Below are 24,663 nucleotides of genomic sequence, written 5' to 3'. Positions count from 1 at the left end.
TCATCTGACAAAATATTGGAAGAGAGAGCTGTTTCTCTTAACTTGGTCCTAGCTACACAATCAGACCTTTCTGAGAGCACCACATCATTACAAGTTCCACCCTCAGACAAATTACCAGATGTAACAAAATGTTGATTAAATGCATCACATATTTCAATTTTATGTCTCAATACGCAGTCAATATAGTGCGCCAATAAATTATAATTTCTCATTAACTGCAGGATAATGCGTCGAGAACTTTTTGCTTGGATACCTTTTATTAACGTTGAACATATTGAGCAAAAGAAAAAGTAGTGCCCCGTTTGTCGGAACGAAACTGAACGATACAGCTCACGTACAGCGGCCTAGGCCGGTCAGTTTGACAAATATCTTTTTTATGCTGGTCAAATGCACTCGGGCGCCGCATGATTAAAGGGTTAGTTCACCCAAAAATGAAAATTCTGTCAGTATTTACTCACCCTCATGTTGTTCCAACCATGTAAGTCTTTCGTTCATCTTCGGAACACAAATTAGAACTACACGGGAGGAGCTGGTCAATGACCTGAAAAGAGCTGGGACCACCGTTTCCAAGGTTACTGTTGGTAATACACTAAGACGTCATGGTTTGAAATCATGCATGGCACGGAAGGTTCCCCTGCTTAGACCAGCACATGTCAAGGCCCGTCTTAAGTTTGCCAATGACCATTTGGATGATCCAGAGGAGTCATGGAAGAAAGTCATGTGGTCAGATGAGACCAAAATAGAACTTTTTGGTCATAATTCCACTAAACGTGTTTGGAGGAAGAAGAATGAGGAGTACCATCCCAAGAACACCATCCCTACTGTGAAGCATGGGGGTGGAAGCATCATGCTTTGGGGGTGTTTTTCTGCACACGGGACAGGGCGACTGCACTGTATTAAGGAGAGGATGACCGGGGCCATGTATTGCAAGTTTTTTGGGGAGCAACCTCCTTCCCTCAGTTAGAGCATTGAAGATGGGTCGAGGCTGGGTCTTCCAACATGACAATGACCCGAAGCACACAGCCAGGATAACCAAGGAGTGGCTCTGTAAGAAGTATATCAAGGTTCTGGCGTGGCCTAGCCAGTCTCCAGACCTAAACCCAATAGAGAATCTTTGGAGGGAGCTCAAACTCTGTGTTTCTCAGCGACCGCCCAGAAACCTGACTGATCTAGAGAAGATCTGTGTGGAGGAGTGGGCCAAAATCCCTCCTGCAGTGTGTGCAAACCTGGTGAAAAACTACAGGAAACGTTTGACCTCTGGAATTGCAAACAAAGGCTACTGTACCAAATATTAACATTGATTTTCTCAGGTGTTCAAATACTTATTTGCAGCTGTATCATACAAATAAATAGTTAAAAAATCATACATTGTGATTTCTGGATTTTTTTTTTTTAGATTATGTCTCTCACAGTGGACATGCTCCTACGATGACAATTTCAGACCCCTCCATGATTTCTAAGTGGGAGAACTTGCAAAATAGCAGGGTGTTCAAATACTTATTTGCCTCACTGTATATTCACTCTGTCAACTCACCTAATATTCCTTGACAGTTTTCCAGCATCCCTCCACCACCCCGACTCCTCACTCTTGGCTCAATCTTTTACAGCCAGGAATACGGGGGGAGTACTCTGGGTTCGGGCCGAATACCGAGCCCGGAGCCTCTCCTCGGACAGCACGCCAAATACGCATTTATTCTATCTGACTTATTTGTAAGTGTGAACTAGTGAAATAACTATTCTGGGTTGGCGAGTTTGGGTCCCTCTGAAAGCCTATGGAGGAGTGAGACAGCTGTCAGATTTCATCAAAAATATATTAATTTGTGTTCCGAAGATGAACGAAAGACTTACATGGTTAGAACAACATGAGGGTGAGTAATTACTGACAGAATTTTCATTTTTGGGTGAACTAACCCTTTAACATCGACATTAGCATCACATGTGCACACGGAACTCACATGTAGGAAACCTGTGAGCAGCACGTGAGCGTCAAGTAGGAGCGTCGTGAGCAGTGAAGCGCGTTCCGGCGCCGAGTCTATTTGCTGCACTGCTCACGCTCATTAAAGGGAAAGCACACCTTTGATGGACAAAATAGCCTAAATAGGATTTCACAAAAAAAAGTGCCCAAAATGCACAGAATTTGCGTGTTTAAACAAGAACTGGAGTAGGCTATGTCAGAAAATTAAACAAAGACTAATATTTATAGAAAATGTACCCATTTAAACTTGTTTTATTATTCAGTTTGTACAAGTGATTGCAATAGGCCTGTGTGTGTGCTTTGAGAAAAATCTTTATACTGCAAGGCTATATTTATTTTTTTATTTATATATTATTTTATTGCCATTCCCTGTTTTCACACAGACATTTAGTTTGCTAAATACATACTGTATATATATATAAAAAAGATTGGATATTGAATGTGAAAAGGAAATGGTTCTTCCATAACACTGCACTTTAGATGTGTGTAAATTACCCACACCTGGAGTAATTTATATAATTCTATTTTATAGCGTTTATCTGTAAAAAAAAAATCCTGGGCCCAGTTTTTCAAAAGTAATCCAGTGGGATTTCGGATCACGGATTGGATCAAATCTTGGAAATGGGTTTTTCAAAAGCAAAAGAGGGATTCTGAACTAAGATCAGATCATGTAATCCGATCTTAAATTTGATCTGGATCAAACCTGCCCTTTGGGTTTTTCAGAACTTTGAACTCGGTTTGGGATCGATTTTATCCAAAAAAACAGGATTATCCTTATCCCATAAGAAGGGTGGAATCAGTTGTGGTTTATCGAACCAAATAAATCAGAGAGTTTTTTTTTTAAGTGAATGATCACAAAATCAATGTTTACTGATGATATATACATTTCTTCATATTTGAAGCATATATGAAGCATGTCACATCTAATGAGATATGGTAAAACAAAAAAATCTACAATTTAACATTATAACAAAATAAGGAAAGTAAAATGTTTCTGTTTATTACAGTGTTTCTGTTTCTTAAAATTAAAATAAACAATGGTTATTTGTGGCCACCGGTATTTTGCCAACTGTTGTTCTTTGCTAAGCCAGTAGGCTACACTGTTGGTTCCATTTAAGATACACATTTTGTGTTTCAGATTTTGTTGACCTGTTGTATGATAATCAATGTCACGTTTGCCATCATGTGGATGTGGATATGTGGGAACAATTGCATTTTTGCTCGTTATCAACATTAAATACAACAACTTGCACAAGGTGTTTTTGTATCAAAGAAAGTTTGAGTCTTAAATCTCTCACTCTGTGTCTATATTTGCTCTTCATGTGAGTACGTACTAAATCCCCACTTTTGGTGCGTTGTCGAGAACAGCAGTAATGTAGCGCAGCAATACGCTGCAGACAATCTGTCATATGCTCGCTGCCTGTCATTTATAACTTATAAACAGATAAGTAGGGATCAAAATGAAAGAAAGATTCAATTTGTGAAATATTGATCCAACACACAAAAAAGTACGATATTGGAAAATCAACCATTTGACCATGTGAGGAGATGACCAGAAATTGACCTATCGGCATATGGGGCGCCGTTTGTAAAGCGGCTCACGCTGAAAATAACAGCAACATTTTGTCACATTTAGCTTCAAACTATGTTTAAAAAACTGGTATAAGTTTTTGACGGTCACTTTTTACCACATTTACAACAATATTTGTCAACTTAGAGATATTTTAAATAGTTAAATCTAAATATTAAATGTTACACCTAAATGTTAAATATTAAATCTAAATGCTAAATATAAATATAAATGTTAAATCTAAATCTAAATGTTAAATCTAAATGTTAAATGTTAAATCTAAATCTAAATGTTAAATCTAAATATTAAATCTAAATCTAAATGTTAAATCTAAATGTTAAATGTTAAATCTAAATCTAAATGTTAAATCTAAATATTAAATCTAAATGTTAAATCTAAATGTTAAATCTAAATCTAAATGTTAAATCTAAATCTAAATGTTAAATCTAAATGTTAAATCTAAATCTAAATCTAAATGTTGAATCTAAATGTTGAATCTAAATGTTTTGGGTGAAACTAAATATTTAACTAATATGCAAATTCAAAATGCCGGAAGTGCCAAAATAAAAGCTCGAGGTGGTCAGTGTGTGTTTATAGCATGGTTTATAGTGTCAAATAACGAATAAAAACCATCTCATAATAATAACTATAATATAACGATAATAACTTCCTAAAATAATAAACACGTTTGGAGAAACTGTAGAGTCTCGTGATGACAGAGCGATGACATGACATTCAGTCAAAGTGAGCCCCCTAGTGGCTGGCTATTATGGCTACAGGTCATAAGTCCCGCACTTTTCATAAAAGTGACACTAGCCAACTCTTCAAATACAGTTTCTCCAAACGTGTTTATTATTTTAGGTAGTTATTATCACGACAATCTATGTCCAAGAGTCCATTTCCTCGGATGAGATGGTTTTTATTCGTTATTTGACACTATAAACCATGCTATAAACACACACTGACCACCTCGAGCTTTTATTTTGGCACTTCCTGTTACCGGCATTTTGAATTTGCATATTAGTTAAATATTTAGTTTCACCCCAAACATTTAGATTCAACATTTAGATTTAGATTTAACATTTAGATTTAGATTCAACATTTAGATTTAGATTCAACATTTAGATTTAACATTTAGATTTAACATTTAGATTTAGATTCAACATTTAGATTTAGATTTAGATTTAACATTTAGATTTAACATTTAGATTTAGATTTAACATTTAGATTTAACATTTAGATTTAGATTTAATATTTAGATTTAACATTTAGATTTAGATTTAACATTTAACATTTAGATTTAACATTTAGATTTAGATTTAATATGTATATTTAACATTTAGATTTATATTTATATTTAACATTTAGATTTAGATTTAACATTCAGATTTAGATTTAGCATTTAGATTTAGATTTAACATTTAGATTTAGTATTTAGATTTAATATTTAACATTTAGGTGTAACATTTAATATTTAGATTTAACTATTTAAAATATCTCTAAGTTGACAAATATTGTTGTAAATGTGGTAAAAAGTGACCGTCAAAAACTCATACCAGTTTTTTAAACATAGTTTGAAGCTAAATGTGAAAAAATGTTGCTGTTATTTTCAGCGTGAGCCGCTTTACAAACGGCGCCCCATATTGGCAAAGCTTTTCGTTTGTTGAGATTCATACGTTGATTCTTGATGTCTGTGTTTGACTAGTTTCTGCTGCAGATTAAAATGTTCAGAAAACATTTTTTTTTTATTCTGCACTGCTTGATAGCATGATGTAGTGTCAACAGATTGTTATAACTAACTTCACATAAATAAATGTGCACCATCAATATACTCATAAACTTGATCAGATCAGCACTTGCTGATTATGACATCATCAAGAAACATCTGATCATATTTTCTCTCCCCATAACAAATGTATTTTATTAAAATACAGTTAAAGCAACCAGAGAATAACTAAAAGAAGTGTAAAGGGTCAAGAGCTCAAATAAAGGAGCCATTAATCACGATTCTGGTGACTTCAAATAAAACATTCAGTGAAACATCAACATCTAAACCTCAGTTAATTCTCAATAAGAGCTTGTCTATGTAGAATCATGATGTCTAAAACATCCAAATGTTCAAAGAAACTCTTTATTAAACGCCACTGGACTCCATAAAAACAAGTTAACAATACGTTTCAGTGTTCATCCAAACACTCAGTTGTAAAAACACAGGCACTCTGGCAAATACACAGCGACTACAGTCACATGTGACACATATCTGACACAAGTTATGTAACTATAACACATTAGTGTGTAAAAGGTTTCAACACACTTCTGTGTAAGAGGAATAACACATTAGTTGTGTTAAAGGTAATACAGAATGTGTAGTCCTTATAAACACAGAGATGTGTTAAGAATCGACACAGGTTGTGTGTTAAATTTGACACAACATGTGTTGTCCCTAAGCACATAAATATTGTCCCTTAATGGAGAAGGTATGACTGAAGTCTAAGTGAAAGAGAAGGGGTACGCAGAAGGATGTACACCACTCTAAAAAGTTGGAACCACTGCTCTCCAACTGCTGAAATATTTCTGAATCCACAATCTTGCTGAAATTGCTGCTTAATAAAATAGTAATTTTCAAAGTTTTGCAGTTTATTATATTATTGTTTTCATGCTGATTTCTGTCATTGCAGGTATAAATATAACACCGCTGGAAGGATGCAACGTAAGTTGAGTTTCTGAAATTGAAGTTGTAGAGACTCCTATCAATAATAGTCTAAATTGAAGCAGTGCAATAACATGTGCATTTTATATACTGTATGTGTGTAATCTGAAATATGAACGTGCTTTTTCTAATAATTGCTGATGGTTTATGGGGGCATTCAGTACATATAAGCTGTGCATACCATATAATACTCTGCATACAAAGGCCAATTGAAAGAATGAGTTTGTGGACTCGCTAATTAATTAATACTAGAAATTACTACAAATTCCCTTGTTATTTGAGGAGTAACATAAAGCTTGTTGGATAAAATGTTGGAAATACGTAACTGTCCGTCATTCATTTATTTGCCAATCCAGGGTTTTGGGTAAGCGGGTCCACAATAGCTTTGAAGCCTATATTCTCTGTCATCATCATTGTTCTGCATTCAATATGGGGGATTTAATGCGCAGAGAAAGCTGTCCATTTCAACCACACATTCTCATTACTTCTTTTACAAACTTAAACTACTATTCCAGTACTTCTGTGACAAAAGTTTGTTAGTTTGGATCAGGGCCGGCCCGAGGCATAAGCTGTCACATGCCTGTCCTGTCTTGTGTAGCACATGTGGTGTTTGTGTTCCTGTCTCTGTTTTGACCCCACCCTCCTTGTTATCTCATTATTGGTTTCATTTGTCCCACCTGTTGTTCCCTCATTACCTGCCTGATTTGTCCCTTTTATAAGTTCCTTTGTGTTTGCAGTCTGTGTCGGATCGTTGTCTTGTACACGTCTCCTGTTCTCTCGTGACCCCTTTTGGTATGTTCGTTTTTGAAGTTGTCGTTTTGTATTTAGTTATGTTTTCCCCCTCGTGGGTTTTGTTTTGTGTTTAGTGTTTCTTTTGTAATAAATATCTTTTTCCCTTTGCATTTGAGTTCTCCCTTTGTTTTCTGTAATTTACGTGACATAAGCGAACTAAGTGGCTGCTTGGGGCCCCCTGGCCACCCCCTGTTATTTTTATTTATTTATTTTTTTTACATATTAATTAACTTAAACAAGTGACACAAATGAATGAATGAATGAATAATTCAAGACAAGTCAAATTCTGATTTCATGATCAATATACCTGCCTACAACTGCTGCTGTGTCTGCCAGTGTTTGAGTCATGCGCAAAGTCTCGTTCTTTGTCCCGTTGGATGCCATGTTAAAGGTGCTCTAAGTCATGTCACGCGTTTTTTAGGCAAAAACATTTTTTGTCACATGCAGCAAACATCTCCTCACTATCCGCTAGCTGCCTGTCCCCTGAACACACTGTAAAAAAAACGCGGTCTCTCTAGACACCACAGGCTCCACAAACAGCAACGAAAACAATCTCTGAAAACCCGTACCATGAAACACAGCAAACAGTGTTCCAGCCAATAACCGACAAGAAGTAATTGGAGGGTGGGGTTTGCGGGGTTAGTGCGCGTACACATGAGGTGGGTGTGGAGGAGAGAGAAGCATGAAGAGGGAAGTTTGAATTATGGCCGACACACGACCAAAGAGACGACGTTCCGATGAACAGAACAACTCGCAAAGAAGAGGGACAAGGATAAGGAAGGGGCGAAGTCCTGAATTTACATCGGAAAAACCTTTGAAAGGTGGCGAGAACTCCGCCGGCAGAAGGGATTAACGTTAGCTACTATCCGACATTCAGTTGCTTTGTTTTTGCAGAACAGGTAAATCCACTTTTCTTTCTAAACTGACGTTCATGTTCGCCAAACCAACACAAGGATGTAATAAGCTAGATCTATGCAGTCAGCATTAACTTTGGTGAATACAACATCTAGCAGCGATCAATCTCTATTGTAAATGATCAAGCAAATTCACAGTAGGGCGACAATTTGTGTAAGTTAACGATTGTTTTCACCCACGGTTTGTTATGAATTTGAATGTTCATATAGGCTATTGACAACATTTACTAAATTTGTTTAAGACGCCGCCGTTGTTTATGCTCACTGGGAAACGCGAAGCTAACGTTATCTTGCTATCATTGCGTCCTTGTATGGGAGCTATAGTTATAACCTCAGGTGGCGAAACGATTTTAAGATAATGTTTCAGAATAATACAAAGACAATGAATTCAAAAAGGGAAAAAATAACAGAAATGCGTATAGGTCTTCACCTCGAAGTGCGGCCCCGAGCAACAGGAAACAAAAACTTTTATATGGTTTGATAGGGGCCGTCTTAAGCTTTTAGGGCTGTCCCTTAAAATGAAGTAATTCTTAAAATGGTAAAATAACTGGTCTGGAATATTCCATGACCCTAAAGCTATTATGCAATAAGCATGCGTGTATAGGCTATCTCATACAGTAGCACCTCAATGCAGTACATAAGATCCGAGGGGAGGAGTCGGATCTTATATAAGGGGTGGAGATTGGTAGGTTTAGGGGTGGAGATTGGTAGGTTTAGGTATGTAAGGTGGGAGGAGTTGGATTTTATCCGACTCCCCCCGGATTTTATGCTCTGCGGTGAGGACCTTCTCATCTCATATGCACCACCTACGCTAAAAAGCTTAATATACATTTTGACCATTTCTTGGCCTGCAGGTGTTAAAACCACAGCCCGCTTCACGCCTCATCACTAACTGTAAGGAGGCTTCTTTCTTTCTTCTTAAACCATGTTGAATGGTCAACTAAGCAGGCAAGGCCTTAACACCTTTTGTTCCACTGAACTCACTCAGAGAGATCAAAGAAAACCACAAACACTGTGGTTGCAAAGCAAGCTTGCAACATGCTTCTAGCGTCGCAAGCTTCTTTTGCAAGCAATGACATTTAAACTATAAGACATTTTAACAGGGCAAGTTTGTCTCAAGTGATTCAAACTTCTCCTGTAAACAGGATATTTCACAATTTGGACATTTAAACTGATTCTCTAACATAACTCCCCTTACAATACTAAGTAATCTTTTATGCAATCTCTCCATCTGCCTGAGAATTCTCATCATTTGTCGGCTTTGATATGTCAGCTCGTTCCGTGGGTGTTGGGTCCTTCTTCCTCTTCTCCGTTTTCTTAGCTTTATGAAGTTCTCTGGCGTGGTCTTTCTGGAGTCGTGCAACTAAAAGATCGTCCATAGATATTTCAATTTTGTCAGTCACCTTTGAGACACTGTCAGTTCTCTTTGAAACATGTAAATCATTTAGGAGAGGTTCCAATTTAAGGGATTTATCAGAAGATTTCATATTAGAATCTAGCAACACAACACCGGTTAAAGTCATCACTCACACATTGTCAAATTCTGTCTTCTCAATTTCAGATCGAGAACATTACAGCTCAAGAGCTTCCTTTGACTGTAAGTCTTCAAGAGATTTTTATATATATATATATATATATATATAAAATAATCAAATCTAATGTAATTGGCAGTTACATGATTGAAATTGCAGGTCTGATTAATTGGCTTTCTTAATATTTACATTTACAGTAATTCTTTTTTTTTTTCTGATCAATAAATTAGACTGTGACCCATGTTTGGAATATGGTCCTCAAAACTTCAGGAGAGATTTCAGAGTCTTCATCATCAGTCAGCCCAGCTGAACTAGCCTCCAATGGAAACCGTGTGTTAAAAGCCAACGAGAAAGTCATCTCTACATCGGTGAAGCCGACAGACACAAAAAAAGTCAGTTTTACTCTTGCTGCTGTTGGTGGTATACCTTCTGCAGAGATCTTGAGAGATGTAATGTCTTCTTTTATCTTTAGTTGATTCATCTTAGGGTAGGGGAGACCGACCGGGGAGTGTTGCAACAGGGGATGGTTGCAACATGTCATTTTTCTCCAATCAGACAAAAGCTAGAGTGATGACACTCATACTGCACATGCACAGTTAGACCCCTTAGACCCTCCCCCCACCAAGAAGACAGTAGACATATTCAACATATGAATAATAGTATAATAATACTATAATATTATAGTAGGCCTAAAACAGTTGATATTTTCAGAATTCTATATGCTCATTGAGACAAAAAGCTAAAGTTAATTAGTGAAATTTAAGGTATTTTTAGCATGTTGCAACCGTCCCATGGTTGTGTTGCAACTGTCCCCTGGGTTAGGGTCAGTTGCAACATCTGGCTTCTTCCATTTAAATAAATACTGTGAACGATATGTCATATATAATCATCTTTATAAATATGGGTAATTAGCAGACAGATGCAAGTTTAATATATACAAATTTGGTTGATCTAGACCCAATAGTCTCTGAGTAACTGAGAGAAATGCAAAAAGTGTTGCAACTGTCCCCGGTCTCCCCTACGTTTACATGACAATGATACGCTTAAAACTCAGAAGTGTTTTCTTTGAGTTTTCAAAACTTTGCATTTTCAGGCACCCAAACTGACTCTTTGCTGTCGTGGAAACGAACAGCCAAAAATGCGTATAGGTCTTTACCTCGAAGTGCGGCCCTGAGAAACAGGAAACAAAACCTTTTATATGGTTTGATAGGGGCCGTCTTAAGCTTTTAGGGCTGTCCCTTAAAATGAAGCAATTCTTAAAATGGTAAAATAACTGGTCTGGATTATTCCATGACCCTAAAGCTATTATGCAATAAGCATGCGTGTATAAGCTATCTCATATGCACCAGCTACGCTAAAGAGCTTAATATACATTTTGACCATTTCTTGGCCCGCAGGTGTTAAAACCACAGCCCGCTTCACGCCTCATCACTAACTGTAAGGAGGCTTCTTTCTTTCTTCTTAAACCGTGTTGAATGGTCAACTAAGCAGGCAAGGCCTTAACACCTTTTGTTCCACTGAACTCACTCATAGAGATCAAAGAAAACCACAAACACTGTGGTTCAGGGACGTGCACAGACATTTTGAGGGGCAGGGGCTCAAGTGAAATAAAGGGCACTTCTCATAATTACGTTTTTTTTTTTTTTTTTTTTACAAAAAAGTATATATATTAATGCAACTCTGACTTCCTTTTTAAAAAAATAATTTAAAAAGTTAATTAATTTTATCTTCCTCAAACTCACGCAATTGTTTCATTTTCAAAAGATGTCTACAAAATAATCCGTTCACACAGAAACCGTGGTCTCCTTAGTATTCACTAGGTTTATAGAGCAGCAAAGGAAACCATTCCACAATGGGCATGTTTTGAAAACATTTCCTATACTACTAGTTTCAAGTATATATTTATTAATTCTTTAAATACTTTTTTGTTTCACAAGCAAAATAACTTTTTAGCTTCACACAACCAAGCATCAGAATACTGAATTGGTATAATGTTCTAATCAAATACATTAATATTATTATTGCTATGCATACACACACACACACACACACACACACACACACACACACACACACACATACACAATAACTGATGGTGACTGACATGGACTTAGTTTCACATTTGAGGGAGGACTGTATCATCATCATCATCAAATAAAACCTTCAAAATCCATTTAGATGGAGTTTGTTTTAAACCTACTATAGTCTTAAAAATACGATGTGGCTTAGTAAATATTACAGAAATATTTAACTTTATTAACTTAATAAAATCTCTGAAAATCTTACTTGATTGTTTGAATTAAACTTACGAAAATAATTGAGTAAAATTTCAATAAAAGCCAATGTCATGTATGTATTTGTGGTTGTATGGAATACTATTTTATAAAGGTTTAGAGGAAATAAAAAAAGTTAAATTACTCATAAATAAAAAGTTAATTTATACATACTGTTATTTTTAATGTTTAATGTTAACTTATTTCTCCTCAGTTTTATTTATTAATGTACCAGATGCAGTTACTCAGATTTACGACATTTTTAGAGTGTATCCTCCATCTGTTTGCATCTGTAGATTTCTTCTAAATTCACCAATTTAGATTTCTAAATGTCAGGGGGAAAGACTCTTGATGTAAGTCATTAGCTGGGGACGTTCTGTATGCAAATTAGGCGTCAACTAGTTCAAATGCGCACATTTGCATAATTGAAAGGACAATGCAGGTAAATAGGATAAACTAAATAACTAAGGCATATCACCTGGTGGTGATATATGCATATTTTATTACTAACTTATTTTATTACATGGCTTGGTTGAATTCCAATGTAGAATGCGGTCTGTTATTTCTTGATAACAGACCGCTGTGCGGAGTATAACAGTCCGTTGCCATGAAAAACAGAGCGTTGCTATGGACTCGCAGGAACGTACTATTTTCTTTAGCGGAAGCAATACAATCGGGTTTAAATGCGCTTCAGAACTCCTGACCTGATATTTAGATATACTATTCTTCAATAAATATATTTGTTTGACAGGGAAGCTGTGCGCAAACAGTAATATATATTATAAAAAAAAAAAAGCACCCCAGAAAAAAGGGCACTTTCTCTCCAGGAATAAAAAGGGCAGGTGCTCAAGCCCCCTTTGATGTCTATGTGTGCACGTGCCTGCTGTGGTTGCAAAGCAAGCTTGCAACATGCTTCTAGCGTTGCAAGCTTCTTTTGCAAGCAATGACATTTAAACTATAAGACATTTTAACAGGGCAAGTTTGTCTCAAGTGATTCAAACTTCTTCTGTAAACAGGATATTTCACAATTTGGACATTTAAACTGATTCTCTAACATAACTCCCCTTACAATACTAAGTAATCTTTTATGCAATCTCTCCATCTGCCTGAGAATTCTCATCATTTGTCGGCTTTGATATGTCAGCTCGTTCCGTGGGTGTTGGGTCCTTCTTCCTCTTCTCCGTTTTCTTAGCTTTATGAAGTTCTCTGGCGTGGTCTTTCTGGAGTCGTGCAACTAAAAGATCGTCCATAGATATTTCAATTTTGTCAGTCACCTTTGAGACACTGTCAGTTCTCTTTGAAACATGTAAATCATTTAGGAGAGGTTCCAATTTAAGGGATTTATCAGAAGATTTCATATTAGAATCTAGCAACACAACACCGGTTAAAGTCATCACTCACACATTGTCAAATTCTTCTCAATTTTGATTTCAGAGTCAGACTGAATCCCTTCAAAATCTTCTAGAGCAGATCGAGAACATTACAGCTCAAGAGCTTCCTTTGGCTGTAAGTCTTCAAGAGATTTTTTTATATATATAAAATAATCAAATCAAATGTAATTGGCAGTTACATGATTGACATTGCAGGTCTGATTAATTGGCTTTCTTAATATTTACATTTACAGTAATTCTTTTTTTTTTTCCTGATCAATAAATTAGAATGTGACCTATGCTTTGAATATGGTCCTCAACACTTCAAGAGAGATTTCAGAGTCTTCATCATCAGTCAGCCCAGCTGTTATAGCCTCCAATGGAAACCTTGTGTTGAACGCCAATGAGAAAGTCATCTCTACATTGGTGAAGCCGACAGACACAAATGACAGTGTCAGTTTTACTCTTGCTGCTGTTGGTGAGTGGAGAAACTGTTATTATTGATGATGAAACTGAGCTTATATATTATATCAGGGAGTTTATATAATCTAGAGCAGGGGTTCTCAACTCTGGACCACAAGATCCACTTTCCTGGAGTTTAGCTCCAACACTAATCAAACACACCTGAACAAGCTAATCAATGTCTTCATGATTACTTGTCACAGTGTTGGGTTTGTGTTCCCCGGTTGTCCAGTAGATGTCCTCCTTCCCCGGTGTCACTTACATCATGAACTACGTTTCCCATCACCCTGTCTGACTATCACGATCATTGCACTCAGGTGTTCCCCGTCATTATTGCACTCAGCTGTTTCCCCTCAACTTGTTAGTTTCTGTGTATTTATACCCTTGCTGGTTCAGTGTTTGTGGTGGATTCCTTGTATGTATCATGCCACTTCCGAGTTTGGTTCTTGTCTGTGTCTTGTTTGTTCTTGTTCATGGATTGCTTCATTGGATTTTGACCTTTTGCCTGGACTAGATTGTGAGTATAGATTATCCCAAATAAACGGCAAATTGGATCTTTCCCTTGTTTCCAGTGTGTGTGGATCGTGACATTACTACAATGTTACAGGCACACAGCAAAGTCCCCAGTGTTAAATCAACACTGCTCAGAGTACATATAGTCCCAATCTAAAGAGTGTTGAAAGTGTTAAAGTAAATGAGATAATTGATTAATTAAGAGATGATTGAGCATTAGTGATGAACACCCGCTTCAGCCACAGCCTTAGTGTCTGTTTACACCACACCGTTTTCAACTAAAAACGTAAAACTTTTTATAAGTTTTGGCTGTTCGTTTCCACGACAACAAAGAGTCAGTTTGGGTGCCTTAAAATGCAAAGTTTGGAAAACTCAAAGAAAACACTTCTGAGTATTAAGCGTATTGTTGTCGTGTAAATGTAGGGGAGACCGGGGACAGTTGCAACACTTTTGCATTTCTCTCAATTACTCAGAGATTATTGGGTCTAGATCAACCAAATTTGTATATATTAAACTTGCATCTGTCTGCTAATTACCCATATTTAAAGATGATTATATATGACATATCGTTCACAGTATTATTTAAATGGAAGAAGCCAGATGTTGCAACTGACCCTAACCCAGGGGACAGTTGCAACACAACCATGGGACGGTTGCAACATGCTAAAAATACCTTAAATTTCACTAATTAACTTTAGCTTTTTGTCTCAATGAGCATATAGAATTCTGAAAATATCAACTGTTTTAGGCCTACTATAATATTATAGTATTATTATACTATTATTCATATGTTGAATATGTCTACTGTCGTCTTGGTGGGGGGAGGGTCTAAGGGGTCTAACTGTGCATATGCAGTATGAGTGTCATCACTCTAGCTTTTGTCTGATTGGAGAAAAATGACATGTTGCAACCATCCCCTATTGCAACACTCCCCAGTCTCCCCTACCCTAAGATGAATCAACTAAAGATAAAAGAAGACATTACATCTCTCAAGATCTCTGCAGAAGAGGATTAAACTCTGGGGATTTTGCTGTGTACAAAGTTAACTGATTAGTTCAAGCTAGTAATTAGATTAACTAGTTATTTTATTTTAGTCTTTTTATTGTTTTGTTTTTTGCACATTTGTGCAAATTTAAACAACTTTAATAAAAAAAAAAAAAAAAAAAACCATAACTGCTTATTTTCTAAATCAGAGGTTGAAATCTTCATGGTTGGATCCAGTGTCACCTTAGATAAAATCCCTCGACTTGTCACAACAAATTGTTCTGTGGACATCGATCTCATTGGGATCGCCAAGAACAACAATGAAACAAGTATGTGAGATGTGTTTTAATACAACATTTTAAATTTTTAAATTTTTAGAAGATGTATCACTAAACCACATTTAACTAAAGGTTTGTGTTGAATACAAGTTTCTTCTGTTTCTGTCACACAGGATCAGCTGCTGTGGCTTTCATGAGTTATAACACAATGGAGAATCTACTGAAGCCAGACTTCTTCAACACATCAGCTGACACGATTAAAACCATGATGTCCACTGTGATCTCAATTACTCTTCTCAATACCACCAACACTAAACTCACCAAACCAGTCAACATCACCATCAAACACATCAGAGTGAGAGACTGAAATGTGTTTTTGACCATTAGGTCACCTGATGGAGTTTTAGGACACCATTAGGTCACTTGATGGAGTTTTTCGTTTCCTTGCCACTGTTGCCTTTGGCTTGCTCAGTTAGGGATATTTTGGGGATATTTAATTTTATTTTATCAATCAATAAATTCCACTAGAAACAAACCTTGTTGTATTATTTTAATTTAATTCTGTGAAGCTGCTTTGATACAATCTGTATTGTGAAAAGCGCTATACAAATACACTTGACTTGACTTGACTTGTTTTTGTCCAACCTGAGAACTGATGAACATCTGAAAACATTTAATATTCAGTGTTATACTATTTTCTGCATGTTCTTTCTTCTTTTTGCAGAAGTTTGACCCCGACGGTTCTCTGTACTGTGTGTACTGGAATATCAGTGAGTGGATTGTAGATGGTTGTTCTGTTTTAAAGACCAACATCAGCCACACTGTGTGTTCCTGTGTTCATCTGTCCACATTCGCTCTCATCATGCAAACCAACCGAGGTACATCATGCAAACCATCAGAGGTACGAGAATTATAGTACGAGATTTATAGTGAGCATTGAAGAACAGCACAGATTTGGCACTCATGTACTCTGACATGTTTCCTCAGAGCGACTCACTGCTGGACGTGTTGAATTTGGTGTGTGTGATTGTGGGGCTGGTGTTCTTCAGTTTGACCCTGTTGACCTTTGCCCTTTGTCAGTGGAGTCCTGGAGTGAATAATGTGGCTCGAATCAACCTCTGTGTGAGTCTTCTGTTGGCTCACCTTCTGTTCCTGCTCACACAACAGTTCCTGAGCCTCATACGCCGTCATCAGGTGAGAATGATGAAGGAGCCCTACAGCTCAGCACAGTCTCACTGAGAATCATCATAACCATCTCTCATGATCTCCAGGTGTTGTGTGCCGTGATATCAGGTGTGCTGCACTTCCTCTTTCTCTCCGGCTTTGTGTGGATGTTCATTGAAGCTGTGCTGCTCTTCATGTGTGTGAAGAAGCTATCACAGATCAACTCCAAAAGGAGGGGCGTGCTTAGGAGTGGATTCCTGTGTGTGATTGGATATACGGTTGCTCTGGTTGTGGTGGCTGTGTCTGCTGGGGTGCATCCTAAAGGCTACGGAAGTGAAAAGTGAGTTTAGTTTGAATGACTCAGAGATCAACACCTTCATCCTTCATGTTTGTTCATTTTAATTATTTTTCTTCCTCTAAACAGGTGCTGGATTGAAATGGATAAAGGCTTTATCTGGAGTTTTCAGGGACCTGTTTGCGTCATACTAGCAGTAAGCACATTTCTCATCATGACTTTGGATTAAAGGGAAAAGTGATTAAAGATTAATGACTGTTGTTTCTCTTACTGTGCAGTTAAACATGATTCTCTTCATCTACATCATCATCAGTCTGACCTCCACCTTGAAAAATCTGAACGCTGAAGTTTCACATATGAAACGAACCAAGTAACAAACAATATGATTTGAACACTCCATGAAATGTGTATATTGTTATATGCTGCATATTTCTAGACACCTTTAACCTTATTTTGATTCAGGTTAGGTAAAGTCAAATGTGTCCTAAATCATAAGCATCTGAATTTTCATACTCACAATCCATAGGTCAGAAGACTTCTTTGTGGTCTGTTCAGCTCATTTTTTTTAGAAATCAAAAACAGGTTCTCAATACCAAGTACGCAAACTTCGGACTTGAGTCCTTGGTACTTGACAAGTTCGACTCAGGAGAACGAACTCCCGAGGACGGGAGGACGCAAGTCCGATAATTCTGCAAATGGAACAGCGGCGTACTTGATAGCGTCACTCAGCTCGCTCTGGCTACTACGGTTATCTCTTTATATCAAGGCTACAAATAAAACAAAATATGTTATAAACCACCACTCTTCCTCTTATTTTCATTTTCATTTAAAAAAAATCTTAAACATATTGGCCACACAAATGTGGTTCAGGCAGCGCAATTGATTAGCCTGACTTCGTCATACTCATATTCTAGTCAGAATGTGAGTCTGATACTGCTCCATAGAGATTTGATTATGGGGCGTGTCTCAACCGAACCAGGAAAAAAAAATCCTCTGCACTCAATTGGATAGACCTACAACCAATCAGATCAACGCAGTAAATGACGCATGTTCTTCATTCATATTTTCAACCAACAAAATGTCACGGCTCTCTGTTCCTCTTTTAAAATGAATGCGCTGTGGATATCTTGTTCTATAAAAGACGCGATGGCGGAATTTACACATGATGTTTCATAAACAAAGTTTGGGAGGATCACGTACAAATAATCAATCCAATATCAACTTGTCATCAAACAATACCATGTCTAACGTTACAGAGGAAGCATATTCACTCTGTCAACTTACCTAACACTCCTTGACAGTTTTTCAGCATCCCTCCACCACTCGTGTGAACTCGTGAAATCTCATATACGCATTTATTCTATCTGACTTATTTGTAAATGTGAACTTGTGAAATCTCAATTCTCCAGCTGCAGTCGTCTTTGTTGTAAACTAATTCAAATCAAGCGCTCTTTGGTGACGTGGGTGATTACGTAACCGCAGATCATCTGTCCATCATCGATTAAAGCCTGCCCTGGCAATTTGATTGGCTCGGCCTTCTAGGAGCCGAGCATAATTACTCCTCAATGGATCGAGTCCAGACTGAACTTCCCGACCAAAAAATGTTGTGGGCGGGGTTCGGGCTGGCACCCAGGCTAGCAATTGATTATCTTCACTGCATATATTTATAAAAACACAACATATAAAACACAACCCTGACTCTTTTTGTTTTCATTTTAAAAATGATACATAAAAAAACATTATAATATTGATCATTAAAACTAATATTTAGCAAAACGAGACAGGGTTGTGTCATTTTATTTTATTATATGTAGGCCTACAAATAAAATAAAATAAATAAATAAATAAAATCGCCCGTTAGGTATACACAAGACGATTTATATCTCATGTTAAACCACTAGACTAGAGACATCCGAGCCAGCGGCAAACGTCAGCAGCACAAACCGAGGAAAGGCTGTTCTCGGTGGGGTACATGAGCACAGAGCGTCCAATTGCCTGGTTCTCACAACTCAAAAAACGTCAGATCGTTCTGGTGCTATCTTTATAAATAAAATATTTCAGCTTTAAACAACTACATTCTCGCCTGAAATACTCTTAAAACTACATTTCATGACACAATTACAGCAGTATTTTTAAATTACGCGGGGTTTCTCCTCTGCTATAGACGCTTGCTGGTTGGTGTGAGAGGCATTCTGGGATACCTGTTTGTCTCAAGTCCGCACAAGTCACCTCTCGATGCATCCTCGGTAAAAGGGACGGATCAAGAACATATCCGGGGATTTGAACTGGACTTGGCTAGATGTGAACTTTGAATTGAAACAGTACTTGGTCAGCGACTGATGACGTTTCACAAGTCCACAAGAACACAAGTACAGACAAGAATGCATATTGAGAAATGGCAGGCGAAACTTTTGGCAGGCGAGAGTAGCAAAAGAGTTTCTTAGTTTCAATTAAATATAGTTCCCTGAGAACAGGGAACTCGACATTACGTCATTGACGCTTTGGGGAACGCCTCAGGCGTGACAGGTGTCTGAAATCAAATATCAACTCACGGCAATCATGTTGACCGGCGACAGCCTGTGAATCATTAGTGTGAATGATTAACGCGCGACCTGGATGTATAAAGGGGAGCCTTGAAAACATCTTTTTTTGTCTTCAGGGACTGTTTTGTCTGGTTTAACATAAAGCAAAGTTAAAGGCAATTGAGAGAAAATGAAGCGCACACTTAAGGCAAGTCCTAAGTGGCTTCCTCCCCTAGATTTCAACCTCCTCCCATAAATGGAGTTGTTGACCAAGGCCTGCCCCTTTCACTACATTCAGGGGTGAATGAGTAATGCAGGTTGGTAGTTGAGGTATGGTCCTTCGGGCAGGGTAAGGCCATCTTTCGCTCTGCGATGTGATAGTTTGCCAGACCCTGCCGAACAGAGCTAACATATGATTGGGCCTCTAGAGCTGGCTTCACTCAGCCCGTTGAGCTAAACTGCTCAAAGGATGGGTGGAAGTTGGTTGGCTTGCAAGCAAGCCCCCGCTCCCCTAGGCTGGGCGCAGGATAAATCCCTGTCACCCTTTGGAGCCACTTGCAGGCCTGCTCCGTGTCTAAATTTTTCAGGGGCATATGGTTGTTACTCCCCTGTTAACTCAGGGTAGTTTTGAGTACTCCTTTCTCAGCTCTGTATCTATCTACCTCACACCACGATGGCTCCGGTTGAGCGGGGAGTTCCAAACTTATTTCATTCAGGTTTTTGAACTCCACTCCCTTGAAGCCAGAGCATTGCCATGAGCTGACGCCCATGCATATAGTAGGCAGGCCCTTAACCCTCTGGGGTCTGGGCTGTTTTTGGGGCCCTTGAGATGTTCTCTCAGGTGCTAGGAAGGTGGGATGTGTTCACGTTTTTTTAAGGTGATAATTATGTGTAATAATTCATGTTATGTGTAGTAAATCATGTTATGTGTTATGTATGTTGTGCTGCATCTGTTGTCCCGAATGCCCAAGATGAATTTCTCCGCTAGGAGACAATAAAGGCTAATCAAATCAAATGTTCTGACATGCCCTGACATTTGTGCTTTTTTCAGTTGCTTATAAACATATTAATGGCAAAGGTGTAAATTCACTCTATAAAGCACAAACAGGGCTACCATAATATGTGAGCCACGTGTATGTACATGTTTTCATTTTTGAGAGAATAATGTTTATGTATGGTTATTGAAAAAACTAAAAACTAAAATTTCTGAAATAAGGCCACAAAACACATAGTAAATATGTGTCAATAAGACTTTTGACTAATGGATGTCCTCGCCTAGAGTTTTTTCTTCAAAATTATGTGAAAATAGTCTTGCTTTATCGTTCACATAAAACCATACATTGATTTAAATTGATGTAAAACAGGTTTTGTTTGGAAAGCCAATATGCGAGGGGGCGTGAACGAGGAGCGGTTTACACCTTAGAATACAATGTCCCACCCACTCTGCATAATGACTCTGCATAATTAGCCATTCATTCAGGTGTGACACTGACTGAGCCACAATGCAAGGACAAAAGATATATTTAGAAGAAGACTTATATTGACCATTTAAGATTTTGCTTACATCTATCTTGTAAATATGTTTTGCTATTTTATTAAAAAGGTTACAATTACAACAATAATTACAATTTCAACAATATTTCAAGTGTACTCTTTCTTTGTAAAAAAAAAATTATTATAGGCCTACATTTTATCTATGTATTCATTAGTTTGAATATAGTCAACATTGAAACAGCTAACATCTTAGTTGATGACTTTATTTTTGACAAAAATAGTATTTTATATATAGAAATTGCTAAACAAAAGCTTATTTGACGTGGCAGTATTCTACAGTAAAAACTGTACCCAAATCTAGTCAACAAGATGTTGTCTTTCATATTTCGCCTGACTGTAACGTTGTTTTCATGAAATATTAGGGCATATTGTTAATTTGCAGTTTAATACGTTGCTTATACAAAAAGCCTACATTTTATTTCAACATATTTCAGTCGATTTTTACTCATCTCAGTATAGCAATACAGTTTGCTAAAACATCATCATTCATTCACACACGCGATTTAAATTTAAACTGTCTTTGCCAGCTGTGGTAAACAGCGCGCATCTCTGCCGTTCATTCATTCATAAACAGAAACCCACGTGAAGAAATTCACGTGAGAAGGAAAAAACTTACTAGTATTCCTCAGCTCGCTCCTCGATATACCCGCACTTCTGAGGGACATTTTCCATTATTATTATTCCTCACAGCGCTGCAAGACGGTGTAAACAAGTAATGATCTGAATAAACTTGTGTTTTGGTTTTCTCGAGCTGATATGGGGGGCGTTCACAGGTTTGCGTGGATTGCCTCAGCCATTTGCGTTTGAATAGCGTGTGCTCTCTGTGGGTGGAGTCACATTACATCTGAATCAGCTGTAATTAGCTCGACTGGAATCGCTCTCTTTTAATTCAGATTTCACAAGATGAGTATTTATTTTTTATATAAATTACTTAATTTAAAAGAAGAGAATTCAAGCTTCATGCTTGTGTGTCTGTATGCCTGATTGACTGAGTATTCGCTGAGTTATTGTTCATTTTCGAACGCGTTTCAGAATGGACTACACTGGCAGAGAGAAGGCAGAAATCACCTCGTGTTTATTTTTCTTTATTTGGCAAAAAGCACAGCACTTTGTTTTTATTGTGAGTATACAAAAAAATAATACACATTTAACAGAATCGATTGATGTATGAAACTTGTTTTGTAAAATCAAAGTCAAGAGTATTTCGGGTCTCATTTCAACTCCTAAGGAAAAAAGCGAGCAGATCACGCCGGCGTGATTGCCGACCTCTGAGGGTTAATGGGGCCTCCACTAGGCAGAGTGGCGTATGTTGTACTCCCCTGCTATAAGGGTATTGCTTTTTGCTGAGTACGCTGCCTTTGGCAATGTGATTAGATACCAGGATGCTGTAAGCGCTGTAGTAACAGCTTTCTGCCACGAAGGCTGCATGGTTAGGTAGTAGGCTTCAGCAGGCCTCCTTGACCGGGTAGCCCCCAATAGGACTCTTAGGCTAGCTCACCTTTGGTGGTTGGCCTTGGTAGTTCGGGCAGTAGGCTCACTGATGGCTCACTCTAAGTTGGATCCCAACATTGTGGAACTTACACTAGGATAAAACTATAGGAAAGTTTTTTTTTTTTAATAGTATGGTTCCAGCAGTCTTAGTTAAAGTAGCAGAATAGACTCGCTATCAGCTAGTAGGCCTGACCAGGCCTCCCTGTTAGGCGAGTCCCCTGCAGCAGTCACCATGTAGCCCAGTCTGGCGGACCTTAGCAGGCCGCCCTGGGATTGTAATCACCCAGATTTAGAGCTCTTTGAATCCAGCTGTTAGATTGTTTTCAGGTAGTAGGCCTCTTCAGGCCTCCCTGAAGGTGAGCTCCCACATTTTGTGGTGGTCAGCTAGTAGGCCTCACCAGGCCTCCCTGAAGTTGAGCTCCCACATGTCTTGGCTGTCAGATAGTAGGCCTCACCAGTCCTCTCTGAAGGAGAGCTCCCATATAATGTGGTTGTCAGGTAGCAGGCCTCACCAGGCCTCCCTGAAAGATAAGTTGCACATCCCATAAGGCGAGTTTCCAGTTAGGTAGTAGGCCTCTCTAGGCCTCCCTGAGGGTGAGCTCCCACATATTGTGGTTGTCAGGTAGTAGGCCTCACCAGGCCTCCCTAGAAGCGAGCTCCCACATACTGTGAGTTTCCAGGTATGGTGGTTATCAGGTTGTAGGCCTCTCCAGGCCTCCCTGAAGGTAAGCTCCCACACTTTGTGGTTGTTAGGTAGTAGGCCTCACCAGGCCTCCCTGTAAGTGAGCCACCACATACTGTGAGTGTAGGATCACTATCAGGTAGTAGGCCTCTCCAGGCCTCCCTGAAGGTGTGCTCCCACTTATTATGGTTGTCAGGTAGTAGGCCTCACCAGGCCTCCCTGAAGGTGTGCTTCCACATGTTGTGGTTATCAGGTAGTAGGCCTCACCAGAGCTCCCACATACTGTGCGTTTCCACTTAGTATGGTTTTCAGGTAGTAGGCCTCTCCAGGCCTCCCTTAAAGTGAGCTCCCTCATGTCATGGTTGTCAGGTAGTAGGCCTCACCAGGCCTCCCTGGAGGTGAGTTCCAACATATTTTGAGTTTCCACTTAAGGTGGTTTTCTGGTAACAGGTAGTAAGCCTCTCCAGGCCTCTCTGTAAGTGAACTCCCATGTACTATGTTTTATCAGGTAGTAGGCCTCACCAGGCCTCCCTGAAGGTGAGCTCCCACATACTGTGGTTGTCAGGTAGTAGGCCTCTCCAGGTCTCCCTGAGAGTAGTTTCACAGTGGTGCTGGGTTTTGTAAGCTAGTGGCCGCTAACTATCAGTTTAGCAGTCCTTATAAGGTAGCTACCGAAGGTGAGATTGCACCCTGGCTCGACTCAAGTTTTTATTCTCTGTTACGGGTTCCCTCCTGAAACCTCTTTATCCTGCTACAGCCTGGTTGCCTACCAGGTAGATCTCATGCTCCCCTCACTGAGGGTCAATATGATTATGTGGTCTCCTGAGTCTGGTCAGTTGGTCGTAGGCCTCTCATGAGGCCTCCCAGTTAGATCAGTCCTTAGGCCCTCACAGGCCTTCTCAGTGTTTTGAAACACAAACACTGGGAAGATCAATGGATCGAGTAGAGAAACTCCCCTCGCTGGCTAAGGTTGTAAAGCACTATGCTGAGTCATACTCTCCAGGATATCCCGTCTCTGAGATCCGGTTGAGTGGTTCACTGCCTGCTTCGTAATCCCTCGGTTTGGAAGCCTTACCTAAAGGCAAGTGTCCAGAGGCCTGTCTTCAGACAGACAGGAAGTAGCCAGACTGTACTGTCTTATGTAGTGAAACCAGGTCAGGCCTGCCTGGTGGAATTTCAGGTGGCACGTTCCCCTGAATAGTGACTGGCTGGGGTTCCCTCGGGTTCCCTAGCCACATTCCCTAGAAGGGACCCCTTCTAAGTTGAAGTTGTGGTCCTAGGCCCTTGAGCAGGCCCAGGTAGACCTTTCACTAAACTATGTTTGTGGAGGTTTTCTGTGGTATCATATAGCTTGGGCTCTGACCGTAGGGAGTGCTGTCACTGACAGCCCAGTGTGACCTGAGGGTGAGTGGTTCTAGCGTTCATTTGAATTGCTGGTTCTGACAGTTGTCACTGCCTTTGGGCATGCACTCCCCTTAGCATGGTGGCGTGGGTATATCGTTCCCCAAAGCGCCAATGACGTAGTGTCGAGTTCCCTTCGAAAGGGAACGTCTCAGGTTACGATTGTAACCTATGTTCCCTG

General features: G+C 38.8%; 1 protein-coding gene across 1 annotated transcript in view; it reads left to right on the top strand.

The window, feature by feature from the left end:
- The window catches only part of LOC308687562 (adhesion G protein-coupled receptor E3-like), a 46,810-nt gene that overhangs the window by 6,608 nt on the left and 15,539 nt on the right, over positions 1 to 24,663 (top strand). The window contains exons 3-14 of the mRNA XM_081360175.1: positions 6,224 to 6,255; positions 9,523 to 9,558; positions 9,724 to 9,885; positions 13,201 to 13,272; positions 13,425 to 13,614; positions 15,305 to 15,424; positions 15,547 to 15,728; positions 16,098 to 16,274; positions 16,361 to 16,567; positions 16,645 to 16,877; positions 16,962 to 17,028; positions 17,111 to 17,202. Of these exons, the coding sequence (XP_081216301.1) occupies positions 6,224 to 6,255; positions 9,523 to 9,558; positions 9,724 to 9,885; positions 13,201 to 13,272; positions 13,425 to 13,614; positions 15,305 to 15,424; positions 15,547 to 15,728; positions 16,098 to 16,274; positions 16,361 to 16,567; positions 16,645 to 16,877; positions 16,962 to 17,028; positions 17,111 to 17,202 (1,570 nt within the window). The remainder of the gene's footprint in view (positions 1 to 6,223; positions 6,256 to 9,522; positions 9,559 to 9,723; positions 9,886 to 13,200; positions 13,273 to 13,424; positions 13,615 to 15,304; positions 15,425 to 15,546; positions 15,729 to 16,097; positions 16,275 to 16,360; positions 16,568 to 16,644; positions 16,878 to 16,961; positions 17,029 to 17,110; positions 17,203 to 24,663) is intronic.

Source organism: Scardinius erythrophthalmus (assembly GCF_964197995.2).
Source record: "Scardinius erythrophthalmus genome assembly, chromosome: 3".
In the NCBI taxonomy this organism is placed as follows: domain Eukaryota; kingdom Metazoa; phylum Chordata; class Actinopteri; order Cypriniformes; family Leuciscidae; genus Scardinius; species Scardinius erythrophthalmus.
Note: the sequence above shows the minus strand (reverse complement) of the source record. Positions and strands in the feature narration are given on the sequence as shown.